This window comes from Arachis hypogaea, chromosome 10 (assembly GCF_003086295.3).
Source record: "Arachis hypogaea cultivar Tifrunner chromosome 10, arahy.Tifrunner.gnm2.J5K5, whole genome shotgun sequence".
Taxonomy (NCBI): domain Eukaryota; kingdom Viridiplantae; phylum Streptophyta; class Magnoliopsida; order Fabales; family Fabaceae; genus Arachis; species Arachis hypogaea.
Genome location: NC_092045.1, coordinates 116,527,599 through 116,552,952, shown reverse-complemented (window position 1 = coordinate 116,552,952; position 25,354 = coordinate 116,527,599). Strand labels below are relative to the sequence as shown.

General features: G+C 34.9%; 4 protein-coding genes and 1 pseudogene across 9 annotated transcripts; all 5 read right to left on the bottom strand.

Annotated features, from left to right (window-relative positions):
- Window positions 1–101: 101 nt before the first annotated feature.
- On the bottom strand, window positions 102–1,981 carry LOC112717113 (cytochrome P450 71D9). Its single transcript, XM_025769214.2, has 2 exons — window positions 931–1,981; window positions 102–819 (listed from the first exon to the last, which is right to left on the bottom strand). The coding sequence occupies exons 1-2, from the start codon at window positions 1,816–1,818 to the stop codon at window positions 196–198; spliced, it is 1,512 nt and encodes a 503-aa protein (XP_025624999.1). The 5' UTR covers window positions 1,819–1,981; the 3' UTR covers window positions 102–195.
- A 1,353-nt stretch (window positions 1,982–3,334) lies between these two features.
- Window positions 3,335–5,299, bottom strand: LOC112717111 (cytochrome P450 71D11-like; annotated as a pseudogene).
- A 2,931-nt stretch (window positions 5,300–8,230) lies between these two features.
- Window positions 8,231–13,196, bottom strand: LOC112717109 (splicing factor U2af small subunit B). Of its 6 annotated transcripts, none has more exons than XM_072205574.1 (4): window positions 12,004–13,153; window positions 10,067–10,163; window positions 9,557–9,922; window positions 8,231–9,479 (listed from the first exon to the last, which is right to left on the bottom strand). In XM_072205574.1, exon 1 carries the CDS (start codon window positions 12,885–12,887, stop codon window positions 12,021–12,023), a length of 867 nt encoding a protein of 288 aa, XP_072061675.1. In that variant the 5' UTR covers window positions 12,888–13,153; the 3' UTR covers window positions 8,231–9,479; window positions 9,557–9,922; window positions 10,067–10,163; window positions 12,004–12,020. The 6 variants fall into 6 exon arrangements, with proteins under 6 accessions (XP_072061675.1, XP_072061674.1, XP_025624996.1 ...); XM_072205571.1 differs by having other exon boundaries at window positions 8,707–9,479; window positions 11,925–13,165; XM_072205573.1 differs by having other exon boundaries at window positions 8,231–9,922; window positions 10,067–10,158; window positions 12,004–13,196.
- A 1,094-nt stretch (window positions 13,197–14,290) lies between these two features.
- On the bottom strand, window positions 14,291–17,912 carry LOC112717108 (mitotic spindle checkpoint protein BUBR1). The gene is made up of 11 exons (XM_025769210.3): window positions 17,527–17,912; window positions 17,381–17,440; window positions 16,792–16,936; window positions 16,530–16,687; window positions 16,060–16,141; window positions 15,910–15,976; window positions 15,767–15,818; window positions 15,474–15,633; window positions 15,298–15,380; window positions 14,703–14,783; window positions 14,291–14,614 (listed from the first exon to the last, which is right to left on the bottom strand). Exons 1-11 carry the CDS (start codon window positions 17,721–17,723, stop codon window positions 14,551–14,553), a joined length of 1,149 nt encoding a protein of 382 aa, XP_025624995.1. The 5' UTR covers window positions 17,724–17,912; the 3' UTR covers window positions 14,291–14,550.
- Window positions 17,913–21,806: 3,894 nt separating this feature from the next.
- LOC114924565 (uncharacterized) lies at window positions 21,807–25,087 on the bottom strand. Its single transcript, XM_029289452.1, has 5 exons — window positions 24,996–25,087; window positions 24,305–24,677; window positions 23,606–24,217; window positions 23,383–23,500; window positions 21,807–22,795 (listed from the first exon to the last, which is right to left on the bottom strand). The coding sequence occupies exons 1-5, from the start codon at window positions 25,085–25,087 to the stop codon at window positions 21,807–21,809; spliced, it is 2,184 nt and encodes a 727-aa protein (XP_029145285.1).
- Between the last annotated feature and the right edge of the window lie 267 nt (window positions 25,088–25,354).

Below are 25,354 nucleotides of genomic sequence, written 5' to 3'. Positions count from 1 at the left end.
AACTGTATTAATTAATATCAGCTAGAAAGAATCTGTTGACAAATTGCCATTGATTTTTCGCAGCATTACAAAATCTCCATCTCTTTTGTAATCAATAACAATGATCACACAATCATGCAGCTTTATTTCAAAAGTAAATGACCAGAATCTTGATCAAAGGATACACAACATAGCATATTAGCATCTAATCTATGTTTATGTTTCAAGCAAAGGACTAAAAACAATGGGAACCAATTGCAGGTCTTTTTTTCTTCTAACAGCAACTCCAAAAGCCTCAGACATGTCCAATTCCTCATGTTTCATTCCACTTGGAAGCTTCCAATCAAAGTGATACAACAAATATGCGAGCGCCAGCTCAACATTTAGCAAGCCTAATGTGCTGCCAGGGCACGTTCTTCTTCCGGCACCAAACGGTACAAACTCGAAGTTATTACCTTTGTAATCTATGTCACTATCAATGAACCTCTCTGGATAAAACTTCTCTGGTTCACTCCAATTCTTTGGATCTCTTCCAATTGCCCAAGCATTCACTATGACCTTACTTTTGTAGGGAATGTAATATCCATTGATCTCACAGGCTTCTCCACATTCTCTTGGAAGTAAAAGAGGAGCTGGAGGGTGTAACCTTAGTGTCTCTTTCACAACTGATTTCAAATACTTGAGTTCATTGATGAGAGTCTCATCAACCTTTCCTTTTCTGTTGAATAACTCTCTGATCTCAGCTTGTGCTTTCTCCATTACTCTTGGATCCCTTATCATCTCTGACATTGCCCAATCTATAGTATGCGCCGATGTCTCGCTTCCTCCACCAAACATATCCTAAAAAGTAATGATTAATTACTTGAGGTTAGGCAAAGCAAGGTAGTGATTACATTAAAAAAAGTAAAAATCTTCTAACTAAAGAGTAAGCAAGAGCAAGATTATCCTTACCAGGAGTATAGCTTTGATATTATTTCTACTTAAACAAATATCTTGATTGGTACCATCTTCAAACTGAAGGAGAACATCCACAAGATCTTCATCAGTTTTGCCTTTACCTTCCAACTTTGCCTTTTTGTGATCACTAACAATGTTTTCCAATATCTCATCAATTTGTCTTTGGAAACTCTCAAGCTTAGGCCTCAACCCACTCACAAGTTGAAGCCATTCCCAAGAAGGGAACAGATCTCCTACATCAAAACCCCCTGCAATATCTGTTGCTTGTAGCACAAGCGATATGAACTTCTCTTGGTCTCCACGTTTTGTGCCTCCGAACGCAGCCCGCGAAATGATTCCACATATCGACGAAATCACTTCTTCAGTGAGGTTAACTGATCCTTCTTTTGAGGACATAATCCTCTTAACAAGATTGGTGAACTCCTCTTCTCTTATTGGCCGGAACGAATTGACTCGTTTCGTGCTTAAGAGCTCCAAGGTGCAAATCTTCCTTAACTGCCTCCAGTAATTACCATATGGTGCAAAACCAATGTTTGTGCAATCATAAGAAATTATCTTTGCTGCTAGAACTGCAGGCCTTGAGGCAAAGATGATGTCATGTGTCTTCATAACCTCTTTAGCATATTCTGCTGAGGAAACAACAATGGTAGAGACTTGTCCAAGTTGAAGGTGCATCAATGGTCCATATTTGTTGGCCAAATCTCTTAGCTTTCTATGTGGAGTTGATGTAACAAGATTTGGTATGTTTCCTATGATAGGTAGCTTCTGTGGTCCTGGGGGTATATTTGGAATTACATCACTTTTCTTTCTTATTCTCAGAGCAGCAAGGATGAAGAAGAGAAAGAAGATGAAAGCAAGGAAGTTAAAGATTTGAGAATCCATGGAGATCAAACAGAAACATAAGATGGATTAAAGTGCTGGTGAAGTGGAGAAGAAGAGAGAGTTATAATTGTTTGGTGTCTCACTGTCTTGTCATTTGTTATACTTATCTTTATCTGTTATATTTTTGTCTACAAGTTGAAATTATTGTATCTTTGTCTGCTTCTATCGTTTCCTTGAGTGGAACCTTTTAAAGAATCTTCAAGTTTATGAATTTTGAAGAGTCCTAGCCGCTTTTTTCTTCTTTTGCATAACAATTTTAACACAATATTAATCAAGATTAACTAAGAATGTTAAAAAGGAAAACTTAGTCAATCTTAATAGACACATACATAGTATTGGTCTTCTATTTATCACTTCTTGTGAAACACGGATACTTTGCTGAGTTGTCTTGTCGGACACATTTCGAACAACGATACTCATTGGCATTCGTTCGACACGTGCCTGCTGTGTCTAAATGATATATCATTATGATTTATCTAAAAAATAATATATATTTTATATGGAATCCTGCTACACATCCAAGCAATTTTACATCCAAGTCATTTAGTTTATGCTGCGGGGCTTTCGTCTTCTTCTTCTTTCTCCTCCTCCTCCTGCTGATTCTTCTCATTCTCCTTCTCCTTTTTCTTCATTTTTTTTCATTATCGTCATCATCACCACCACCATACCACCACATTCATCTCCTCCTCCTCTTTCTCCTCCTCCTCCTATTTCTTTTTTATTTGAATTTTTTTGATCTCCTCCTTCCTTTTCTTCTTTTTCCTCCATCATCGTTATCGTCATCACCAACAACACCAATATTTTGCTAACATCTTTATTGATTCTGATTCTCTGTGGTGATCGAATGAATCGAAAATATTATCAAAACGAAATCATTGTATAATACCAAATAAACTGAAAATGGTCCATTATATAAATTTGAATTCAGAAATACTTGAGTCTCGAATGAACCAAAAATTAGCTCAAAACGAAACTATTGTATAATACCAAATGAACCGAAAATTGTCCATTATATAAATACGTATTAGAAGAAGACATAACAATAATGATGATGATGATAATGATGATGGAGGAGAAGGATGAAAAGGAAAGAGGAGACGAAATTCCAAGAGGAAGAGGAAGAGGTATTGTTGGTGACGATGGTAACAAAATTGAAAAATAGTAAAATAGGAGGAGGAGAAGAAAACGGGAAGAAGAAGAAGAAGGCGCAGGGGGGGTGGGAGAAAACAGGAAAAAAAAATACGTAACTCAAATCACTTGAATTAACTTGGATGTAAAATTGCTTGGATGCGGAGAATTACTCTTTTATATGTGTCCCCGTGTCTTATAAGATTTTAAAATTTGTGTCAGTGTATCCTGTATCATTTCGTGTGTCCCGTATCCATGTCATTGTCCATGCATCATAGCTTATAACAACAAGAAGCAAGCAACTATCATTCAAATTATGTGTGGACGATCTTCTTTTATTTTATTTTTTTTTACAATAATCAATGAAAATTAACTATAACAATTAATATTCAGCTAGAAAGAATCTGTTAACTATTAATACTTATAATTGCAATTGATTTTTAGCTGCATTACAAAATCTCCAACTCTTTTGTAATCAATAACAATGATCACAAAATCATGCAGCCTTATTTCATAAGTAAATGACCACTGAATCTTAGCAGATACACAGCATAGCATTTCTTAATCAAAAGCATAGCATCTACCTATGTTTGTGTTTCAAGCAAAGGACTAAAAACAATGGGAACCAATTGCAGGTCTTTTTTTCTTCTAACAGTAACTCCAAATACCTCAGACATATCCAGATCCTGACCTTTAATTCCACTTGGAAGCTTCCAATCAAAGTGATACAACAAATATGCAAGCCCCAGCTCAACATTTAACAAGCCTAATGTGCTGCCCGGACATGTTCTTCTTCCAGCACCAAACGGAATGAACTCGAAATTATTCCCTTTGTAGTCTATGGAACTATCAATGAACCTCTCTGGATAAAACTTCTCTGGCTCACTCCAATAGTTTGGATCTCTTCCAATTGCCCAAGCATTCACTATGACCTTACTTTTGTATGGAATGTAATATCCATTGATCTCACAGGCTTCTCCACATTCTCTTGGAAGCAAAAGAGGAGCTGGAGGGTGTAACCTTAGTGTCTCTTTCACAACTGATTTCAAATACTTGAGTTCATTGATGAGAGTCTCATCAACCTTTCCTATTCTGTTGAATAACTCTCTGACCTCAGCTTGTGCTTTCTCCATTACTCCTGGATCCCTTATCATCTCTGTCATTGCCCAATCTATAGTATGCGCCGATGTCTCGCTTCCTCCACCAAAGATATCCTAAACAGTAGTGATTCATTACTTGATGTTAGGCAAAGCAAGCAATCATAAATACAGAGTTATTGTCTCTCTAGCATTACCATATTACTAAATGTTACATCCAAAAAATACTAAGAAGCTTTAAACTAAAGAGTAAGCAAGAGCAAGATTATCCTTACCAAGAGTATAGCCTTGATATTGTTTCTACTTAAGCAAATATCTTGATTTGTAGCATCTTCAAATTGAAGGAGAACATCTACAAGATCTTCATGTGATTCATCACTTTTGCTCTTTTTACCTTCCAACTTTGCCTCTTTGTGATCACTAACAATGTTTTCCAATATCTCATCAATTTGTCTTTGGAAACTCTCAAGCTTAGGCCTCAATCCACTCACAAGTTGAAGCCATTCCCAAGAAGGAAACAGATCTCCTACATCAAAACCACCTGCAACAGCTGTTGCTTGTTGCACAAGGCATATGAACTTCTCTTGATCCCCACATTTTGTGCCTCCAAACGCAGACTGCGAAACGATTCCATATATGGATGAAAGCACTTCTTCAGTAAGATTAACTGATCCTTCCTTTGAGGACATAATCCTCTTAACAAGATTGGTGAACTCCTCTTCTCTTATTGGCCGGAACGAATTGACTCGTTTCGTGCTCAAGAGCTCCAAGGTGCAAATCTTCCTTAACTGCCTCCAATAATTTCCATAGGGTGCAAAACCAATGTTTGTGCAATCATAAGAAATTATCTTTGCTGCTAGAACTGCAGGCCTTGAAGCAAAGATGATGTCATGTGTGTTCATAACCTCTTTAGCATACTCTGCTGAGGAAACAACAATGGTAGAGACTTGTCCAAGTTGAAGGTGCATCAATGGTCCATATTTGTTGGCCAAATCTCTTAGCTTTCTATGTGGAGTTGATGTAACAAGATTTGGTATGTTTCCTATGATAGGTAGCTTCCATGGTCCTGGGGTATATTTGGAATTACATCACTTTTCTTTCTTATTCTCAGAGCAGCAATGATGAAGAAGAGAAAGAAGATGAAAGCAAGGAAGTTAAAGATTTGAGAATCCATGGAGATCAGACAGAAATGTAAGATGGATTAAAGTGGAGATGAAGAGAGAGTTATTATTGCTTGGTGTCTCAAATCTCAATGTCTTGTGAGTTTTTATACTTAAATAAATCTGTTATATTTTTGTCAACTATTAAACGTGTGATATCAGATTTCTCTACTTTTTATTTTTTTAGTCAATGATTGCCAACGTTGGTAGACCATTGCGGCCAGAATTAATGAACAGTAACAGTTCACTTTTGGATATATTATTTTTTTCAAAGTTAGGGTGGAATTAGGGGCCACCGTCCCGCCCCACTTAATAGTGGGTTGGTGGGGTAAATTCACTAAATTTCATTTTCTTTTTATTATTAAGTATTAAATGATATAAATTACTAAAAAAATATTAAATAATATATATAATTTTATAATTATTTTAATAAATTTATAATTTTTAAAAACATAAGAAAATTATAATTTTTAAATTCACAGACATTAAAGTTTTTATAATTACAAATATGTAATAAACATAATCATAAATTAAGTTTTTTGAAACAAAATAATAAAATTAACATTGTCCAAAATATATAATTAAACACCTACAAGTTTAGAATATTATCAATCAAACATAAAACATAATTCAAAACACTAAATTAGAGCATTTTTAAAAAACCCTAATTCTGACAGGAAAGTCCACCAAAGCCCATGGTTTAAGCGATGCGGGTTAGACGGATTTTTGATGTGTGATGGTCTCAATTTTTCAGCCCAATCTACTTTTTTTTACGGGTTACACGGGCCAGCCCGATAAATTTAGGCTCTTTTGTCACCCTAAATGAAACTCAAATTTGATATTTCTAAGTAAAAATGAAGAGACTATACCATTTGACTTATTATTATTGTTATTGTTATTATCATCGCTTTTTCATGGCCTTAGAGATATTTAATAAGAACGTGGTTGTATGATTCTGACCTTTTTACATGTTTATTGGCATTGTTCTAATTTAACACTCTGACATATGTTAAGTTCACTTCAATTTTAATAATAAAAATAGGTTTAATTTGCTTTCTCATTTTAAAAAATTATATATTAAAAATTAACTATTAAATTAATTTAATTATTTATATAATATATTAAAATATATATTAAAAAAATTAAAAATAATATATAAATATATAATAATTAATTTAATAACTAAAAAATTTGACATTTTGTGTTACGATATAGCTTTTCCCTTCTAATTCTCATTGTAGCATTCGAGAACACTAGATTAATAACGTTTTGGTTTTGGTTGTCTCGTTCAATAATGTTGCACCAGCACCACATTTCTTTCTCCATTTATTTGGCTCTTTCTCATATTCTTTTCCTCTGATTTCAAACATGGTTAGCCGCTGATGAGTGTTCACATTGATATCTCCACTTCATAGAGTCCCATTTTTTAAAGTATAAACTTATAAAAATAATCCTCAAAATATTTTTTGTGTAAAAAATTTTAAATCTCAACAATACTCTAGCTATAGAATAGAAAAGGAAATTATTTATGTTAAGATAAAATTATAAAATTAATTTTATTAAATTCTCTTTTCCTCTCCTCTTTTCCGCAGCTCAAGATTTGTCTTATGTGACCAACATAAGACCTATAGCTTTTTTTTTGTGTGGTAAGACCTATCGTTTTGAAATAGTATGAATATGTTACGTCAATGATGAAGTAATATGTACGTGTTAGATTAAACAAAATCTTACTATAGGACATAACGTACTAGTTAGATTAAATGAATTCTTGTCATAGGAAAAATAAATATCTTCTCAAAAAACCAATTTAAAATTTAAATAATCTAACTATTTGAAAAAAACAAAACATTTTAAAACTACAACTAATGTAATTAGTTTAACCAAACAAAAAACTAAAAAAAAAATCTTAATTACATCATTTAAATTCTCTTATATTTCCCTTGTATTTAAAATATAAAAATTCCACCCAAGCACACTAATATAAAAGTAACTATAACTAATGTGAGAAAGGATTCCAATCCCTTGAAAATGCATATCTAGCACCTTCACGGCTTCACCCAATAACCAAATATTAATTTAATCTCAATTAAAAATCATCTATAAATAAACTTGCAAATGAAAATTGGTTAAAATTGGTTAACCAAGATTCCAGTTCAAGTGTCGGATGAAAAAATATTCGATCATACAAGATATATCCCAAAATCGACCACGAATAAAAAATATATATTAAAATACAAAATACAAATTCAATTCAACATGAGCTAAACAATATATATTTGTAGATAAATATATAATGACTGATTTTGGTAACTAATTTTAATATGCAACCATTTTTAAAAACGTTTTTGCTAAATAAGTTAAAGTCACCATAATATAGGTGCTTCTTAACTTGAAAAAATCAAATAAAATCAAAACTCACATATATATAACCTGCCCCCTACCCCAAAAAAAAAAAAAAAAAATTGAACGTAACTAGACTTAATGGTGTTCTTTCAAGGAATAGAACGCAAGCATAATTTTCTAAAAAAGTAAATAAGTAACCTAACATCACAATGAAACTATGAAAAACTATTAAAAAAGAAAAAGATAAAAAGAGTATGAGGTAAAGGCATGATATAGACCTTCAACACCAAGCATAAGATAAATTTGATATCATATCAAAATTGATTTAACCTATGGGAGAAATAATCCATCTTTGTGTGGGATCAGTCATCAGTGCATGGAATTCCTGTGTGCTCAATATGAGAGTAAGGAAGCCAATCTAACTCTAATTCTAACTCTTAAATCTTAACCAAGCCTTCGTTAAATTCTTCGACCCAGAGCATAATCTCATCTGTGGCTTATTAATAATAGGCTATTATATGCTTCTTTTTATGCCTAACTTTAGCTTGCTCAAAAGCTTCTTTACTTAAAAGTTTAAAAATTAAAATATAAGATAAATAACTTTTTTAGAAGAAAAAGAAGTGAAAGATAAATGTCTAGAAAGATGACACATACATACGAAAATAGAAAATATACACAGGTAAATGACAACAAGTGTAGTTTTTTATTTTTATTTTTTTGACACTTTAGCTCCACAAAAAGCAGTGGCTAATTTTGGTAATGTCAAGTTATGTTAGAAGTTAGAACAACCTAAATAACATATCAAAAGCAAGTGAATTTAAATACAAAAATCACTCTGCTCAACCTACTTATTCACAATATAGAGTATAGACCCAACGGCTCTTCATCAATAAAAGCAGCTGAAGCCTAAAGATTTTTTCTCAGCTATGCATGGCTTGAGGCATCCCAGAGCTGTTGACCCACCAAAGAAAACACATAACATACTGGCATATAGTTCATCCGATCATCCCAGTGAGTGCTGCAATTAACCACAACTAGACCATAACACATATCCCATAACATCCATTGGGTTAAGGAACTTTAACTCCTTGGACAAAAGGTGGATGACTCTGGCTTTGGTCTAAATTTTTCATGTAAAACTTATCAACACTCGCTTGATGGATATCAAAAACTCATGAAACAATTCCAAACAATACAAGAGTCTTCCAATCATATTTTATATTTCGCTTATATTACAACTGACTACAATCCAAGATAACCGAAGCCATTCCCAATGGTCTTTCAAGTAAAAACGACCACATAAATCCCTAAGTCTGTAACATTAGAAACCACATTAAAACTAGGCAACTAACCTTTAACGGTTTAACCAAACTGTAGCATTAATAATGTATGCCCCAACAGGCAGAATCAGATGTAAATGTGAAGTGTACACTTGCATATTCAGATCCTTTAAAAAGGTTCTCATTAAGAACATGCAAAAATGCACAACAGTTATTCCATGTATCAATAATGCACTACACATGGTGAATAAGTATAAATCCTTTCTTCAAATGTTTAAGAGTTCCTTTTCCAAGAAATGCCCATGATGCCTGCTCTCGCCGTAATCCACGACGAATTTTTACAGGGATCTCCAAACTTTGTGCAATCTAGTATAAAGTATTTAGACCTGCTGGATGAACTTCACTAATCAATCCACAATAAGCCTATGCCTATTTAGTCCTGTTTGAGGATACCAAAATTCACTCAAGAGTTTGTAAATAGTCTAGAAGAGAATTGCTTGAAAAATTCTCTCACTTATGCTAAGAAGGGACTCCTAATTTGAATAAAGCTGATCTCAAACTTCTTCCCCATGGATAGTGCACACATATGGAAGCAATGCTATTACCCATAAAATAACAAACATCCAGCCAATTCCTAAGTATCAATCTACACCCTACAGCAGAAATTTAAGCTATCATCAGAGGAAGCCTAACGAAAACTAGGAATATGGTACGCCAAGTATACAACTACCTGGCATTTTCTTGGATTTTGGTTGCAGGTACCTACTGCTACATCATAGGCTATTAGTGGCCATCCTTGTTGACGAGTGAACAACAATTTTTTCTTATGTGATACCTTCGCTCAAGAAGCCGATGAAAACTAGGTTGCAGTGCTTAACCTAAAGCAATCAGAGTAGCCAAATTGATGGCAAAGACTAAGCTGTATCTGGTCAGCCTAGGAATTAGGAGAGCTCAAACACCACTATAGCCTAAGCGGCAGAAATAAGAAATCCCACAGATCATAAATAGCCCATCTTAGTTGTCCCATATTTGTAGTATTACACTTGGAATCATCAACAACACTTCCCTCAAAACATGCCTTTATACACCTATAGTGCTGTAAAGACAACAAAGAAAGCATGTTATAATTCACAGGTGGACCTGCTAGAGTTAACATGCGAAGAAAAGGATTCAATCTTATAATTAATCACCAGTGTTCAAAAATAAAAATAACAACTGAAAAGGGAAACATGCATCTTACAGGAGGCAATTCAACCCCAATCTGGTTAATCTTTTGAACTGCAAATCCTACATCCCAAGAACACCAGCTGCACAACCAATCCCCCTAAGCACCTATCCTACATGAGAAAAGGCACGCATGTGAAGTTCTTGATATTGTACAGCTGAACAAAAAGGGAACAGCAAATATATACAAGCAGGAAGAAACTGATGAGTGTTTTTCTGCCAGCTGCCAGCAGTTTAAACACAGAAATGCTCCTACTACATAAAAATAGACACCTGCCAATAGTCTAACGGTGAATAGCACACTTGCAGTAGTTGGCGGCTTGCACGACTAAAGCAATGGCATATACGAGAAGTGCAGCTTTTTCAATAAACATGAAGCATATCACATTACTATGAAATGCTCAATACGGTTTAAAAATTAAACTAGATAGTCATCTTAAAGACTTCCACAAAAAACAACAAAGGTCCTGAAATTTGAAAGTATTTTTAGGGTGTTAAAAGGAAAAGGAAACAAAAACTGGCGAAATTAGAATAGAGACAGCAGAAAAGGAAGAAAAGTAGATCACTGACACAGGAAAATGAGTATGATGTGAGCCTCTAACTCCTGTGAATGAAAAGGAGAGAATGAAGAGTATATCTGACAGCACAAAAATCCAACCTAGTGACAAATAGACATCAATCAATCACTTAGTGGACAAGTGCAGCAGAAAAATGGGATGCAGAAGAAAAACCAACTGAAGTATTGCTTATTGGGAAAGCAATATAGCCCACACCCAGAAGCAAAGAATAGAGATTTAGAAAAGAGGGCTGCAGTATCACAGACTGCCCAATAGTTCCAACTTTCAACAACAGAGGTAGTAGCATCAAGCACTTCACCGATCCAAACAGGCATGACAGAGCATGAGAAATAGGATGTGAGATCAGAACAGATACTCCTCCAAAATAGCCTGAATGAAAGAAATTGTATGGAATAGATGCGACTCAAATGGAGAAAGTCTCAATGAATAGGTGCTTCATTTATCTGTCGATGCAGAATGAAAGTTGCTATCTTGCCACAGCCAAACCACGTGTCATGTGCGATCGCCTATTGTACGCATGTACTATAAGATGCTATAAGCAGTTGCAACAGATCACTGTCAACCACTACGAAACCAGGAATTGAATCATCCAGAAGGCAGACAATATAAATGTAAGGGAGTAGTACTACACAGTCTACATCACCAACCCCAAAGGAGAGACCTTTTGTCCAAGCTTTTTTACCTACTTATTATTAACAAGATACATATTCTAACCTCATAAATTTTGTTTTAAGGTTCCAACTTAGGAAAACACTCAAATCAAGTCTGCTCTCACAAACTCGAGCCTCGACACCCCCCCACCCCCCCAAAAAACATAAAAAAATAAAATTCAGGTCAATCATCACATACTAGCATGTTTGGCATCGACAGGCTTAGCATCAAATTTAACACATTGAAAAGTTAAAAGCAAAACTGCATCATCAAGATTCAACAACAACACACACACACACACAAGATTGAAATTTTACTGCAACAGGACATAAACCAAAGCTATTCAGTGTGCAAACCAATTGATCCTCTAAAAAAATCACCTAAAGGTAAAGCTACCTAACATTAGGCTGAACTAACCACGAGCTAGCATGTTATCATTAGTTAACGCTTAATTTATTACTATCCAAAAGTTCGAACAATACCATACGGATGCTCAACAACATAGTAAAAGACAAAATACACTTCAGAAACTAAGTAAAAATAAGAAGTTCTATCATAACTTCCACCCTACTATAACATACACAGACTTCATAGAAGTTGAAACTTCATACTAAATTTGAAATAAAACCCAGTAAAAATGATTACCTCAAGTCACAAAGCAACTTAAAATTAAAAAACACAATGTTAGGTTCATCAAGATTCACAACCACTTCAAAAATAATACCAACAATCACTTCAGGTTCACTGCTTCTCCTCCCTCTCTCTGTTCCACTGCTCGATCCTCGCCCGCCTCTCCTCGCTCCCTTCCCTCGCCGGGGGGCTGCCGCTCCTGCTCTTCCTCCCAGGACTCCCATGCCTCCTCCTGCCGCCGCTGCCATCTCTCTCCCTTCCCCTATCCCTGTCCCTATCATGCCTGTCCCTGCTCCCTTTCCTATAATCCTTCTCCCTGTCACGCCTATCGTAATCCCTCTCCCTCCTATGCCGCGGACTCGCGCTCCGGCTCCTGCTTCGGCTGCGGCTAATATGATACCTTCCTCCGCCGCGGTACCGGCCAAAAAGCTTCCTCCTAAGCTCCCTACCAATCAACTTAACATGCATGAAATTGCAGTAACCGCCACGGTTACAGCTGTTCTCCTCAAACTGGCGACACGTGGCCTCACGAAAGTCAGTAACAGGTGAGAAATCAGCAATTATAGGGCGGCCAGAGTAGAATCTGCCGTGCAGGGCGGCGAGTGCGGCGGCGGCTTCATCCTCCTCGCGGAACTGGACGTAGACGTTTCCGATCATGTGGTCAGCAAGATTATCGCAGACGTTAAGGCACTCGATGTGGCCGAACTTCGAGAGCTCCTCGAAGATGTCCTCGTAGAAGTCTTCGAAGTGCTGCTGGATCTTGCGAGGGTCGAGAGGCTGGCCGTTAGGGTCGACGCCGGGGGTAATCATGTCAGGGCGCTGGTACATGTTGGAGAGGAGGAGAGTTGGGGAGATCGTAGGGCGGTTGTGGAGACGGGAGCAGCGGTCGCCGTGGCGGCACGCTCCGATCTTGAAGTAGAATGGACAGTTGACGCGGTCCTTCTCTGTTCCGAATATCGATGCAAGGTGCTCCGCCATGATGTGATGCTGCCTCCTCTTCTTCTTGCCGTGTTATTCTTGATAGGGTTTTGTGTATTCTTGATAGGGTTTTGGGAACCCTAAATGTAAGAGAGAAGAGGGAGGTTTATTTGGTGAGAAAGGAGAGGTAATTGGTGAAATGGGTGAAGGCTGAAGAAGCCGGATCTGAGAGAAAGTTGAAGGAGGTGTCGCTGCTTCCAGTCCTTGTGAGATTGGATTATTATGGAAAAATTAAGAACGGAACAAGTGAAGGGTTAATCTTTAACAAGTTTTGTGATATTTTATTTTTTGATATCAAAAGTTATTTATAAAAAATAAATTATTTTTAAAAAATATATAAAGAATGTATATTTTTTCTATACGAATAATAATAGTTAAAATGACATGCTAGTAGCTAATAATTATCAATTATGTATAGATAACGATGCCATAATTAGTTTCTCTTTCAGTGTTTTATGATTTTTTGAAAATATGGTATGCATGTATTTTTTGTTATAAATTTATGGAAAAATGCTATATAATCAATCACTCATAAGTATTTAATCCGGTTTTAAATCTAAAATGTTAACTATATTATTTTTTATATATTCACTTTCCACTTGTTTAGGAAATTAATATCTAATTTAAATTAATTTTGATTTTATTCCTAAAATCTCTTAATCCTAAAATTAATTATGAGTTTAGGATTTAAGATTTAAAATTTAGTATTTATTATTTAGGGTTATCGTTTAGAATTTAAAATTTATTCCATTTGTTTTGTTTTGTTTCAAAATTTATTAATTTTATTTTCTTGTATTTATTTAAATTGGTTTTAATAGTCATTGGTGGAATAATTACTGAATTTTATTACAAGTCCAATTGTAAATTTATATGTTCTTGTAAAATATTACGAGGAGTCTATTTATCTTTTATTATTTTAAAATATTATAAAAGAAAACGTGTGATTAAAAGTTATTAAAAATTATTTTTATTAATTTTCAATTCATTGGATATATTAAAAACTTAAAATTTATTATTATTATATTCTTATGTACTTTTATATTAATTAGATTAGAAAAATCGCTCTATTTTTGTAACCTTTAACAACCACTTCACCTCCAAAAAAAAAAAGAAAAAGGATTTTCATAAAAGAAAAAGGATGAATTTTTCATAAGAATGTTGAGTTTATGCAGTTTCCCATCTGAAAGTAACTCAAACTGAATAAATGAGTTTTCATGATCTATGGAATTGAATTTATCTTAGCCTTATTAGGTTAAGATTTTTATTATTTATTTTTAGTTTACTAAAAGAGAATTAGATACATGCCCGTCAATTCTAGGTGCCAAAAGTCCGTGGTATATATAAGACAGTCCTTTAAATAATCTTATAGTAGTTGTAATTCTTAAGAAGTGCAATTAGAGGAATGATATTAAAACTAGTACAACAGATTCATAAATTTCACAACTTATTTCCAAATAATGAAATGGAATCAAAGCAACCAAATATGTCTGTCTTGTATTACAAACTTGGGCATATTCTCAATTCAACCAACCCAACCAAACATGAAATTCCATTACAAACTTAAAAAGGAAACGTGGATCAAGCTTTCTAGGTGAAAGCTACTAAAATTCGTTTAAGACAAGGATGGCAAAGTGCTTCATCAAGCATGATTCAACGATTTCAATTATCTGGGGAGACTGCTTTGTGGGAATTTGCGTAATGGATTCTTCCTTATTTGCTCTGTTTCCCTGGGGAGAAGAAACAATACACAAGCGTCAAATCTGGAAAACACATCGGTATATGATCATAGTGCACAAATTCCAAGGTTGGCATTACCTTTTCAAATCCTTTTCGTTCTCCCACCTAAGCTGCAGCAAACATGAGGACTTCTTACTCTTTTCTTTCACGTTTTGTGATCTGTGTAAGTCATGCAAATTGGTGGATCAATAACTGCTGTATACAATGCTTTCTAATGGAAACAATAATTAACTGGCATATCAATGATGAACAGAGGCATATAAACTATCATGCTAGTACTCATTGAAAATAGACATGTTTTAAGCTATGCTTTGCTCTTGCTTTAAATTGACTTGTTCGTTCATCCTATTTGCAATTGAGAATTCCAAGGACCGTTGCAATATGTACCCAAAAATATGAGGAAATGAATGATGAAAAATGATAAGAATGCTGAAATTTTTTCATGCTATTTGCTAGTATTTACTATAACTAAAACATGCTTTAGCTAAAAGCTTTGCTCTTTTTAAAGCATACTCATTTTGTTCTTTCATGCTATTGGCTAGACGCTAATATGACAATTCCAAAGGTATGGAAAATTTTCACCCCCTTTTGCTGAGCTGATTTGGAAAGAACAAGATTGAGTATGGAAGCATGGCTATGAAAACCTAACAGCAAAACTAGTGATTCCACTTACTCTTGACATTCTTCATCAACAAACACTGGAATACAGGCACTTGCAGTAGCTATTCCAGTTCTAGTTCCAGGTCGCTGTGGAATCTGAAATCATAGTGCAATAATGTAAGAAGAATATAATAATACGATCAACCATAGAAAAAAAGACAGGCAACGTTTGTGTGGGAAATTTTGCACCTTGTAAGATTTCCATTTGCCAGGGATTGCATTATTTTCCTTGTTTCTTTCAGCTCGAGGCCCAAGTGTGTGCCAAGAGTTTGATATGTCGGTCTGATGAGGGATGGAATCATCACATCCTACTGAATCTTTATAAACGGAAAGTGGAGCTGCTCCACTCCTGCATAAAAGGGAAAACATGTAGAATCATTTAGGAAATTACAAGCGCTTTGCAATACAAAATCATCTACAGAGTGCAGATATCACACATTTCCCGCAAAATCATCGCCCAGTTCAAAAAAGAGTACAATTACCTGCTATTACTACTATCAGATGGATCGGACCTGAAAGGGGCTAGGTGTGTACCTGCAAGATACAAAGAAAATTTCCATGTCTAGTTAAATTACCTGCCATCCAAAATTTGAGACAGAAGGTAATGTACAGAAAATGGACTCACGGTTTTGTCCCTTGGCAAGGACAGTTCCAAAGCTACGCACCGGTGCTGGTGGTTTCTCCATTGAATCCTACGTAGTGGAAGCAACTTAGGGTTAAACAATTGCATATAGATCCTAGAATATAGATAAGGAAAATAGGGAACATCACATACATCTGTCGCTTTTGACCTTGCCATTGAACGTGCAACAAATTTTCTATAAGCAGCCTTCAATTTCTCAACAGGTTGAGCATTCCTTCAGAACAGGCAATTTAATGAGAAATGGTAGTTGCAACTTTACCATATGCAGAAATCATCAATGAATCCAAATACGGCATCAAGGTCCAAATCTAACAAATGGAGTTCTTTTCCTCTCAAGAACACAGACACAATCTCACTTTCCACCTTTCAAATTTTGTACGTGTAACATTAAATCATAAGGGCAGACACTATGCACAATCAAACCAATATAAATATAAGTAATAATCCTCTCACAAAAAATCAACACACGTTACAAATTACTTATAGCAGCAACTATTTAGTCAAATAATCATGATTTTAGGATGGTAGTATGGTAGTGAACCATTCAACCGGCATGAATATGAAACAGTGAACAATTAGTTTCATAAGATGAGGCTCACTACCTAGATATGCCAAGTTCCAATATCCGATTAGCAGTTTTAATCTTGTTCTTAGATTCCAAGTGCAACCCATAGGAAATGTAGAAATCAGAATGAGTTTTTCCAATTCCATTTGCTTCCAGAAAAGCATATATAACTTCTGCATCTAAGCAATTATCCGCCTGCAAGATCATCAATTGCTCAATGTTCAAAAACAAGTTCTCAAAACTAACAAACTGCAGCAAGTCTATTCAAACAAAGAGAATGCTCATAGAATGAAACCCACGTATTCAAGCCACACTTTGAGGTAGCGCAAATCATCCTTATAGCGATCTGAATCCCAGAAGGCCTGCACGCACTTCTCGTAGATCACCACAAGCCCAGAACCATCGCCGCAGGGAGGAAACGCCTCCTGAACCCACTTGATACACCTTCAGTTCCAAATAAAAATAAATCAAGGGTTAGTTGTGAAGGAAGCACCCTTGAGGCCTTGATGTTTGGTTTGTATTTTCATTTTTTTGTTTTCACTAAAAAAAAAACAAAAACAATATCGAGAAATGAAAGCACAACAAAATTTCACATCTAACAACATACAATATTCCTCTCTTTCAAAATTAACACTTAACCCATCGATAATTAGTATCCTTAACCTAATAGTTACATCTACAACAACAGAATCGCTATCCAATAGTTGAGCTGTTCCTTTCTATCATCGCATCACAATTTATGTCTGTGCAAGCCGGTAAATAAAATCAAGTTGAGCTATTGCTTTCTATCATCGTATCACAAATTATGCATGTGCAATCCAATTTATTTCGTGTAAAATATAAAAATAAATAAGTAAATCGGTATATGCGTGAAATCATGATACTTACTGCAGCCACGGCAGAAGAGGATCTTCGCCTTTGTACTCGTCAATCGCTTCAATCAGTTTCCTGAGAGAGAGAGAAAAGCAAAAAGAAACTGAGAACAAAAACATGCGGTGAGAAAGAGAGTGAGAGAGACAGAGAGAGAGAGAGACCTTCGGTGTTCGTAGAGGGAATTCTTGAGGTTGTTATCGGTGTAGGACTTGAGAGCGTGGTTCAAGAGGTTAACGTTGCGGCCTCTTTTGAGAGGCCTCACGTTCTCCTTGAAGGTTTCCCACTCGTAACCGGTTTGCCTCTTCGACGCCAGAAACTCCGTCTCTGGATCCACCTTCTCAATAGCCGTTTCCGCCATAGTTGCTCGAAAATGAGTTTTTGAGAGGAAAGAGAGCGTTGAGATTTTGAGATTCAAACTTTTGAAATTAGCATTTTATATTATACCATGACGATGCTATTCTAGCCGTTGGTGCTTGTCGACAAAAGAATTTGGAAAGAAAGGACTTGAAAAATGATAGATTAAATAAGAGGTAAATTAGTAATTAGCATCTATCATAGAAAGATCTAAAAAGATTAAGAATCTGTTTCGATAAACTTATCCGAAAATAAATCTTATTATTTTAAATGATTTTTTAAATAAAAACAATTTTTTGCTTGGGTGAAAACTAATCCTTTTATAGTTTTATAATGTAATACTAAAATATTTTATTTTATCTTTGAATAAATTTTTATGCCATAGAAAAGAATTTGTTTAGAAGATTTTTTAACTTTAATAAAATGTTTTAAGTTTTTATTTTTTGAAAATCTTATTTTTAACACAAATGCTATATGCATAATGCATATACAAAGTTATTATATATTTATGTGTAATGTGTGTTATTTTATCCATATGTTTATAAATAGAATCATATATATAAATTAGTGGTATTTATCTACATCCAATATGTAACTTTGGACATGATCTGATTCGCAAAATAATTAAATCGGATCGAATAACGTATATCATATATATATCCTGGTGATCATATCTATAGATCTGCAACAAATAATAAATAAATAATATATGTTGTATTTATATTTAATTTTAATTAATAATTATTATTCATATATACTGTATTATTTTATTTTATTATTTAAAAAAATATTTTAATTATATTTTAGAAATAAACATGTTTAAAAGTATTAAAAAATGAATTTTGTTAGAGTGAAAAAAGAGTTTGATTGAAATTGTTTTATAAAGACCGCATCAAAATTTAATTTTTAAAACATCTTTTGAGAAATACATATTTAATGTTAAATATTTCTATTGCATTTTTAAATTATTTAAGAAAATTTTTATCGATAGCAAAATTTGAGTGTATTTTTTATAGTTTATCCTTCATTAACATCCAATACTTAGTAATATCACATATACATATGTTTCTTCTCTACCATAAACCAATTGTTGGTGTATTTAATTGGATTCGAGAGTTTAATTTGCCCATTAATTTAACATATCCAAAGTCTAATTTGTGAATCAGAATTATAAGCATGCATTCATATTCTGAACATGTACAATATTATTATTGATAGTGAACATAACAATCACCCCCGTTTTTTCAGTTATAACCAAACACAACACATGGGGCTACTTTGGATCTAAATATTCTCTAATAACAATTAGATTAAAAGTGGAAGAGATCTCTAGGTTACGTTTGTTTCTAAGAACAGGATAGAATAAGATACTGATAGACAGAGATATAAAATTTTGTATTCTTATATTCTGTTTGGTGATAAACTAAAATAAATTATAAAAATTCAATTTATTCTCATTTTTTTTCATTCAAAAAATTTGAAATAAAAAATATAACAATAAAAAATATAATTATAAAAAATTAACAAGAATAATGAAAAAAATAAAAAATAAGTTGTGTCCCTTGTTAGTGTCTCCGTGTCCTTCCTGTCACGATGAACACAAAATACACTAATTCAGTGTCTCTGGACATATTGTCTCTATCCATGTCTCCTCTACCAAACATGATTTTGTGTCTCAGTGTCCCTGTCTCAATGTCTGTAAACAAACGCAGCCCTAAAGAACAACTCCTAAACTAGCTTACTTTGTTACTACAATTTGGTCTTACTATCAAAAAATGACACTTCCGACCAATATGGAAGTGAGGGGAACCGTGAGGTTGTCGTCGAGTTCGGTGCTGATAGGAAGGGACTCCACAAGTGCCGTGACAACAGACACGATTAGAAAACCCGGAACCAACTTCAAGCTTCCCTCCATGTATCCAAACCACGAAAAATAGCTCATATACCTGTCAAAATAGTAACTGTTAACAATGGCATGATTAAATAGATCTTACCTTGTAGTGCAAAACAAATAAAAGTAAATTACATTGACCTCCTCTCAAGTTAGAAGATATCACACACGACAAGAACCTCCGATCGTGCCATATTTACGAGATTAATATCGAATTTTAAAAAAGAGAGAGTGTGCCAAGTATCATATAACCAAAATCTTAGGTAGGTTAGTTTATTTTTACAAGCAAACAGACATCAAGTGTAATGTCATCTAACCACCTGGAACGAAAAGAGTCCATAGGAAGTTACCCGATGGAAGTTAAGAATCTAGTTGCTGCCATTGCAATTGAACCAGCATAGGACTTGTTTCTATTGTAAGGTGTAAAATGATACCAGAATGTAATGTTAAAGAAAAATAAATTGTAGATCTTCTCTGAATAACAGCAGATTAAGAGAAGGAAATTGGAAATTGAGAAGAGAGAAGAAGAGCCTGATGAATATTCAGTGACCAAATTGAATGAACATTCATAACCCTATAAGAAATGTTGTGCACTATATATATATATAGTTACAAAAGAAAAAAAGAAAAATTGAATAATTGAATTCTTCTAACAAAATTCTACTACTTTTTCTCTAACAGAATTTCACTACACTACTAATGCTAACCAATTTATCTATCTGTACAATTCTAACAGAATTCATCTGCATTTTTATTTTAAATTATCAACATCAATATTTATTTCATCCTCCCGCAAGGTGGAAGTACTTGGTTTATGTAGATCAAGTAATTGCAGCTTGGACAAAAGGTGAGCAAAAGGTCCTGGGGCTAGGGGTTTAGTGAAAATATCAGCAGGTTGATTAGAAGAAGCAATGTGTTTCAAATTTGTAACACCCTCTTTAAACTTATTTCGAGCAACATGACAGTCCACTTCCACATGCTTGGTTCTCTCATGAAAAACTGGGTTCGATGCAATGTACAAACAGACTTATTGTCACAGTAAATGTCCACGGACAAAGGAGGATGAATATGAAATTCATGCAGCAATTTCAGTAGCCAAAGAAGTTCACAAGTGTCATTGGCCAAGGCACGATATTCTGCTTCAGAGGATGATCGAGAGACTGTAACTTATTTCTTGCTCTTCCAAGATATCAGTGTGGAATCAAGGAAGAAACAATAACCAGTTATAGATTTCCTGGTATCTTTACAAGCTCCCCAATCTGAATCAGTAAATCCTGATAGGGTGAAAGAATTCTGAGAAGAGAAAAAAAGTCCAGTAGCTGGAGATTGTTTGAGGTACCGAATCACACGATAAGCAGCCTTCAAGTGCACATCAGTTGGACAATTCAAGAACTGAGACAGGCACCCGACTGAATAACTCAGATCAGGTCTGGTATTTGTCAAGTAAAGCAGCCTTCCAATCATTCTACGATATACTGAAGCATCAAGTAGAGGTGTCCCTTGGTCCCTAGACAATGAGGTAGTGTATTCCATGGGTGTTGTTGCCGGTTTCGCACCCAACAAACCACAGTCATTGATTAGATCAAGCGCATACTTCCTTTGATAGAAAGCAATTCCATCTTTACTCCTTGCTACCTCCATCCCAATAAAGAATTTCAAAATACCAAGATCCTTGATTTTAAACCTGTTGTCCAAGAAGCCTTTAATTGAGTTGATTTCATCCAAGTCATTCCCAGCCAGAACAAGATCATCAACATAGACAAGGATAGCTGTGAATTTCATTAGAACAGACTTGGTGAATAAAGAATGATCATTCTCTGATTGATGAAATCCCAATTCCGCGAGAGCAGCAGATAGTTTAATATTCCATTGACGGCTTGCTTGCTTCAAGCCATACAATGACTTATCAAGCTTGCATACCAAACTTGGGTCTGAATACTTTAATCCCTTAGGCATCTTCATATAAACCTCTTCATGTAAATCCCTATGAAGAAAGGTTGTATTTACATCAAGTTGATGTAGATACCAACCTTTGGCAGCAACCATTGCAAGAAGCACTCTCACAGTGCTCATCTTCACTACCGGGCTAAAGGTATCAATGTAATCCACACCTGAAATTTGTGTGAATCCTTGTGCAACTAGCATGGCTTTGTGTCTCTCAATAGTACCATCAGGATTGAACTTAGTACGAAAAATTCATTTGCAGCCAACTGCATTCTTGCCAGGAGGCAAAGCTGTAATGGTCCAGGTCTTGTTTAATTCAAGAGCTTCCAGTTCTGCATTAATAGCCTTTCTCCAGCAATCATGCATGACAGCCTTAGAATAATGTCTCGGGTCAGGGTGATTCATGAGTGCAAGAGTATAGGCTAGGTGTTTAGGGGAAAAGGATGAATAAGACAAATAGTGGGATATAGGATACTTACATGTTGAGGATGGAGCAACAGCGTGCTTGGAATCTCTATGTGAATTTACTGCAAGGCAGTGATAGTCTCGCAAATACGAGGGTTGGTTTCTTGTCCATGTTGATATTCTCAGCTCAGCAACATCGACAGAATTTGAAACTTCAATGGCAGAACTAGGATGAGATGCATTAGGTAAAACCATAGGGTCAGAATCATGATGATTGTGCAAATAAGATGGTGATGCAGCTGTCTCTGAGATATTTAAATCATGCAAAGGTGAATTGGTTTTAGATGAGGATGCTGGTGTGAAGGTTTGATGTTGATCATTAGAAGCTGTAGTTGATGCAGTAGGTAAAACAGATTCAGAACGGTCCAAATCATGAAAAATAAGAAAAGGATCCATATGTAAATGAGAACCAGAATTAGTGCTTTGTTCAATTAGTGAAAGTGTTGGATTATCAATGGTAGGTTCAGTGGACAAAATTTGTTTAAAAGGTAGAACCAATTCATAAAACTCAGTGTTTCTGGAGAGAAAGATTTCTCTAGTTTTTAAATCCAGGAGTATACTCCCTTTGGTTCCAGGCTTATAACCCAAGAAAACACACTTTTTAGACTTTGAATCTAATTTATGTCTTCCATTAGTAAGTGTGCATGCGAAGGTTAAACAACCAAACACTTTTAAATGCATTAAATCTGGTTTTGAACTAAATAATGCTTTATAAGGAGTTTGATTTTTGAGAGCAGCACTAGGTAATCTATTCATGATGTGTACTGAATATTGCACTGCATATTGCCAGAAACATTTGGGCACATTTGAGTGAAAAAGAAGTGCTCGTGCTATCTTCAGTATGTGTTGATGTTTCCTTTCCACAACACCATTTTGTTGTGGGGTCTAAACACAAGAGGTTTCATGAACGATTCCTTTTGAAAGGTAATAAGAATCCATTTTAAATTCAAGGCCATTGTCACTTCGAATTCGTTTAATATTTGTAACAAATTGAGTTTGAACAAATTGAATAAAATCCTGAATCAATTTTCTGGTTTCTGATTTTGACTTCATGCAGTATGTCCATGTGAATCTAGTTTTATCCTCTACAATGGTAAGAAAATATTTATGTCCAGATGTGGAAATGATTGAAAGTGGTCCCATATATCCATATGCAGTAAATCAAATATGTTTTCTGACTTTGTATTACTAATAGCAAATGGAAGCTTCTTTTGTCTTGCATAATGGCAAGAATCACAAACATGAGAAGAATTAATGCATTCTATGAATGAAAATGATTGTTTTAATGTAATCATCCTAGTATGAGGTAAATGGCCTAATCTGGCATGCCAGAGAAATCCTAAATCCTGATTTTGTTGTATACTGAATGAGGTAGAAAAAGCTTTAACAGAGGGACATGACAATTGTTGAGGTGTTGCTTCAATCACATAGAGATCACCAATAACTTTAGCTTGCCCAATCATCCTCAAAGATGGAAGCTCCTGTATCTCACAAGAATAATCAGTGAATCTGGCTTCACAATGCATTAATTTTGTAAGTTTTGAAACAGAAATTAAATTATATTTGAAGTGAGGTATGAAAAGAACATTGGTAAGGATCAAATTTGCTGTCAACTGCACAGTTCCACAAATGTTTGTAGTTGTTTTTGACCCATCAGGTAGATTTACTAAAACTGGTTTAATATGCATGAAAGTTTTAAAAAAATCTTGGATGAAGCAAGCATGATCAATGGCACCACTGTCAAGAATCCAAGAATTTGCAGAAAAACATGATGCACTAAGAATGTGTCTACCTTTTGGTTGAGTTAAGGTGGCAGAAGAAGTGATGTGGTTGACATTACTCGAAACTGTGATGGATGATTGCTGCAATAAAGCCATTAAGGTATCCCTTTGGTCTTGAGTTAGAGCAAGTTGAACTTCATTATTCCTTTCCTCATGACCAGAATCAGCCATATCAACACCTGAATCTTCAATTTCACCCTCAGTGTTAATATGATTAGCTATCTTCTGTTTCCAGTGTGCTAGAAATCCATTTTTCTTGTAGCAATTGTCAATTAAATATCCAATTCGGTTACAATAAGTACATTGCTTAGATGTATAACCTTTTCCAAAGGTTTTCTGCGAGTGACTGCCTTTGCCTGTGGCAGAATTGGACTTTTCTTTCCCTTTTCCTTTGGAGAAAGTAGACTGAGTTGCTCCCTACACATCAAAGGCATTTGCTACAATTTTGTTGTCTAACAGATCAGTAGATAGCTGTCGTTCCTGCTGTGTTAGCATTTCCAGAACAGTATCTGTATTTGGAAGAGGTCTCAATAACATGATCTGAGACCTCACACCAGCATACTGCTCATTTAATCCTCTTAGAAATTTCACAACAAATTCCTCTGAAGCATATTCTCTAACAACTTTCAATCCACAAGTACAATTATCTGAGCAGGATATACAGCTAGGAATGGCTCTAAGACTTTCAAATTCTTCCCAAATTGACTTTAATTGTGCAAAATAGGAAGTGATAGAGAGATCACCTTGTTTAGCAGCATAGAAGTCTTCTTTCAAAGAAGCAACTCTGAAAATATCACCATGAGAGTATCGATTCTTCAAGTCCTTCCATAGATCCGCAGCTGAAGTGATCCACATGACACTCTTTGCAACTTCTGGACTGAGAGACAAATTGATCCAAGAAATGAGAAAATTGTGGCATCGATCCCACGCTTCATACTTCGGTTCATGCTCTGTTGGTTTGATTATTGATCCATCAAGAAATTTTATTTTGTTTTTAGATCTGAGAGCTCTTCACATATCATGAGACCACTGATAATAATTATGAGGTGTGAGTTTAAGAGGAATGAGTGCTGTTCCTGGACTTTCTACTGGATTTAAGAAATAAGGGCTCAAAGGATCTGATATGAGCATCGATGAAGGTGACTTGTTGAATTGTGCTTGAAACTGAGAGAATTACTTCATGAATGTTGTAAACCTTTCAAAATCTGCAGCGGCTTCAGATCCGTGATTTGGATTCGAGTTTTTGTTGTCATTGTTTCCCATGGGTTCAGCAGGCTCTGATACCATGTGAAATGATACCAGAATGTAATGCTAAAGAAAAACAAATTGCAGATCTTCTCTGAATAACAGCAGATTAAGAGAAGGAAATTGGGAATTGAGAAGAGAGAAGAAGAGACTGATGAATATTCAGTGACCAAATTGAATGAACATTCATAACCCTATAAGAAATGTTGTGCACTATATATATAGTTACAAAAGAAAAAAAGAAAAATTGAATAATTGAATTCTTCTAACAGAATTCCACTACTCTTCCTCTAACAGAATTTCACTCCA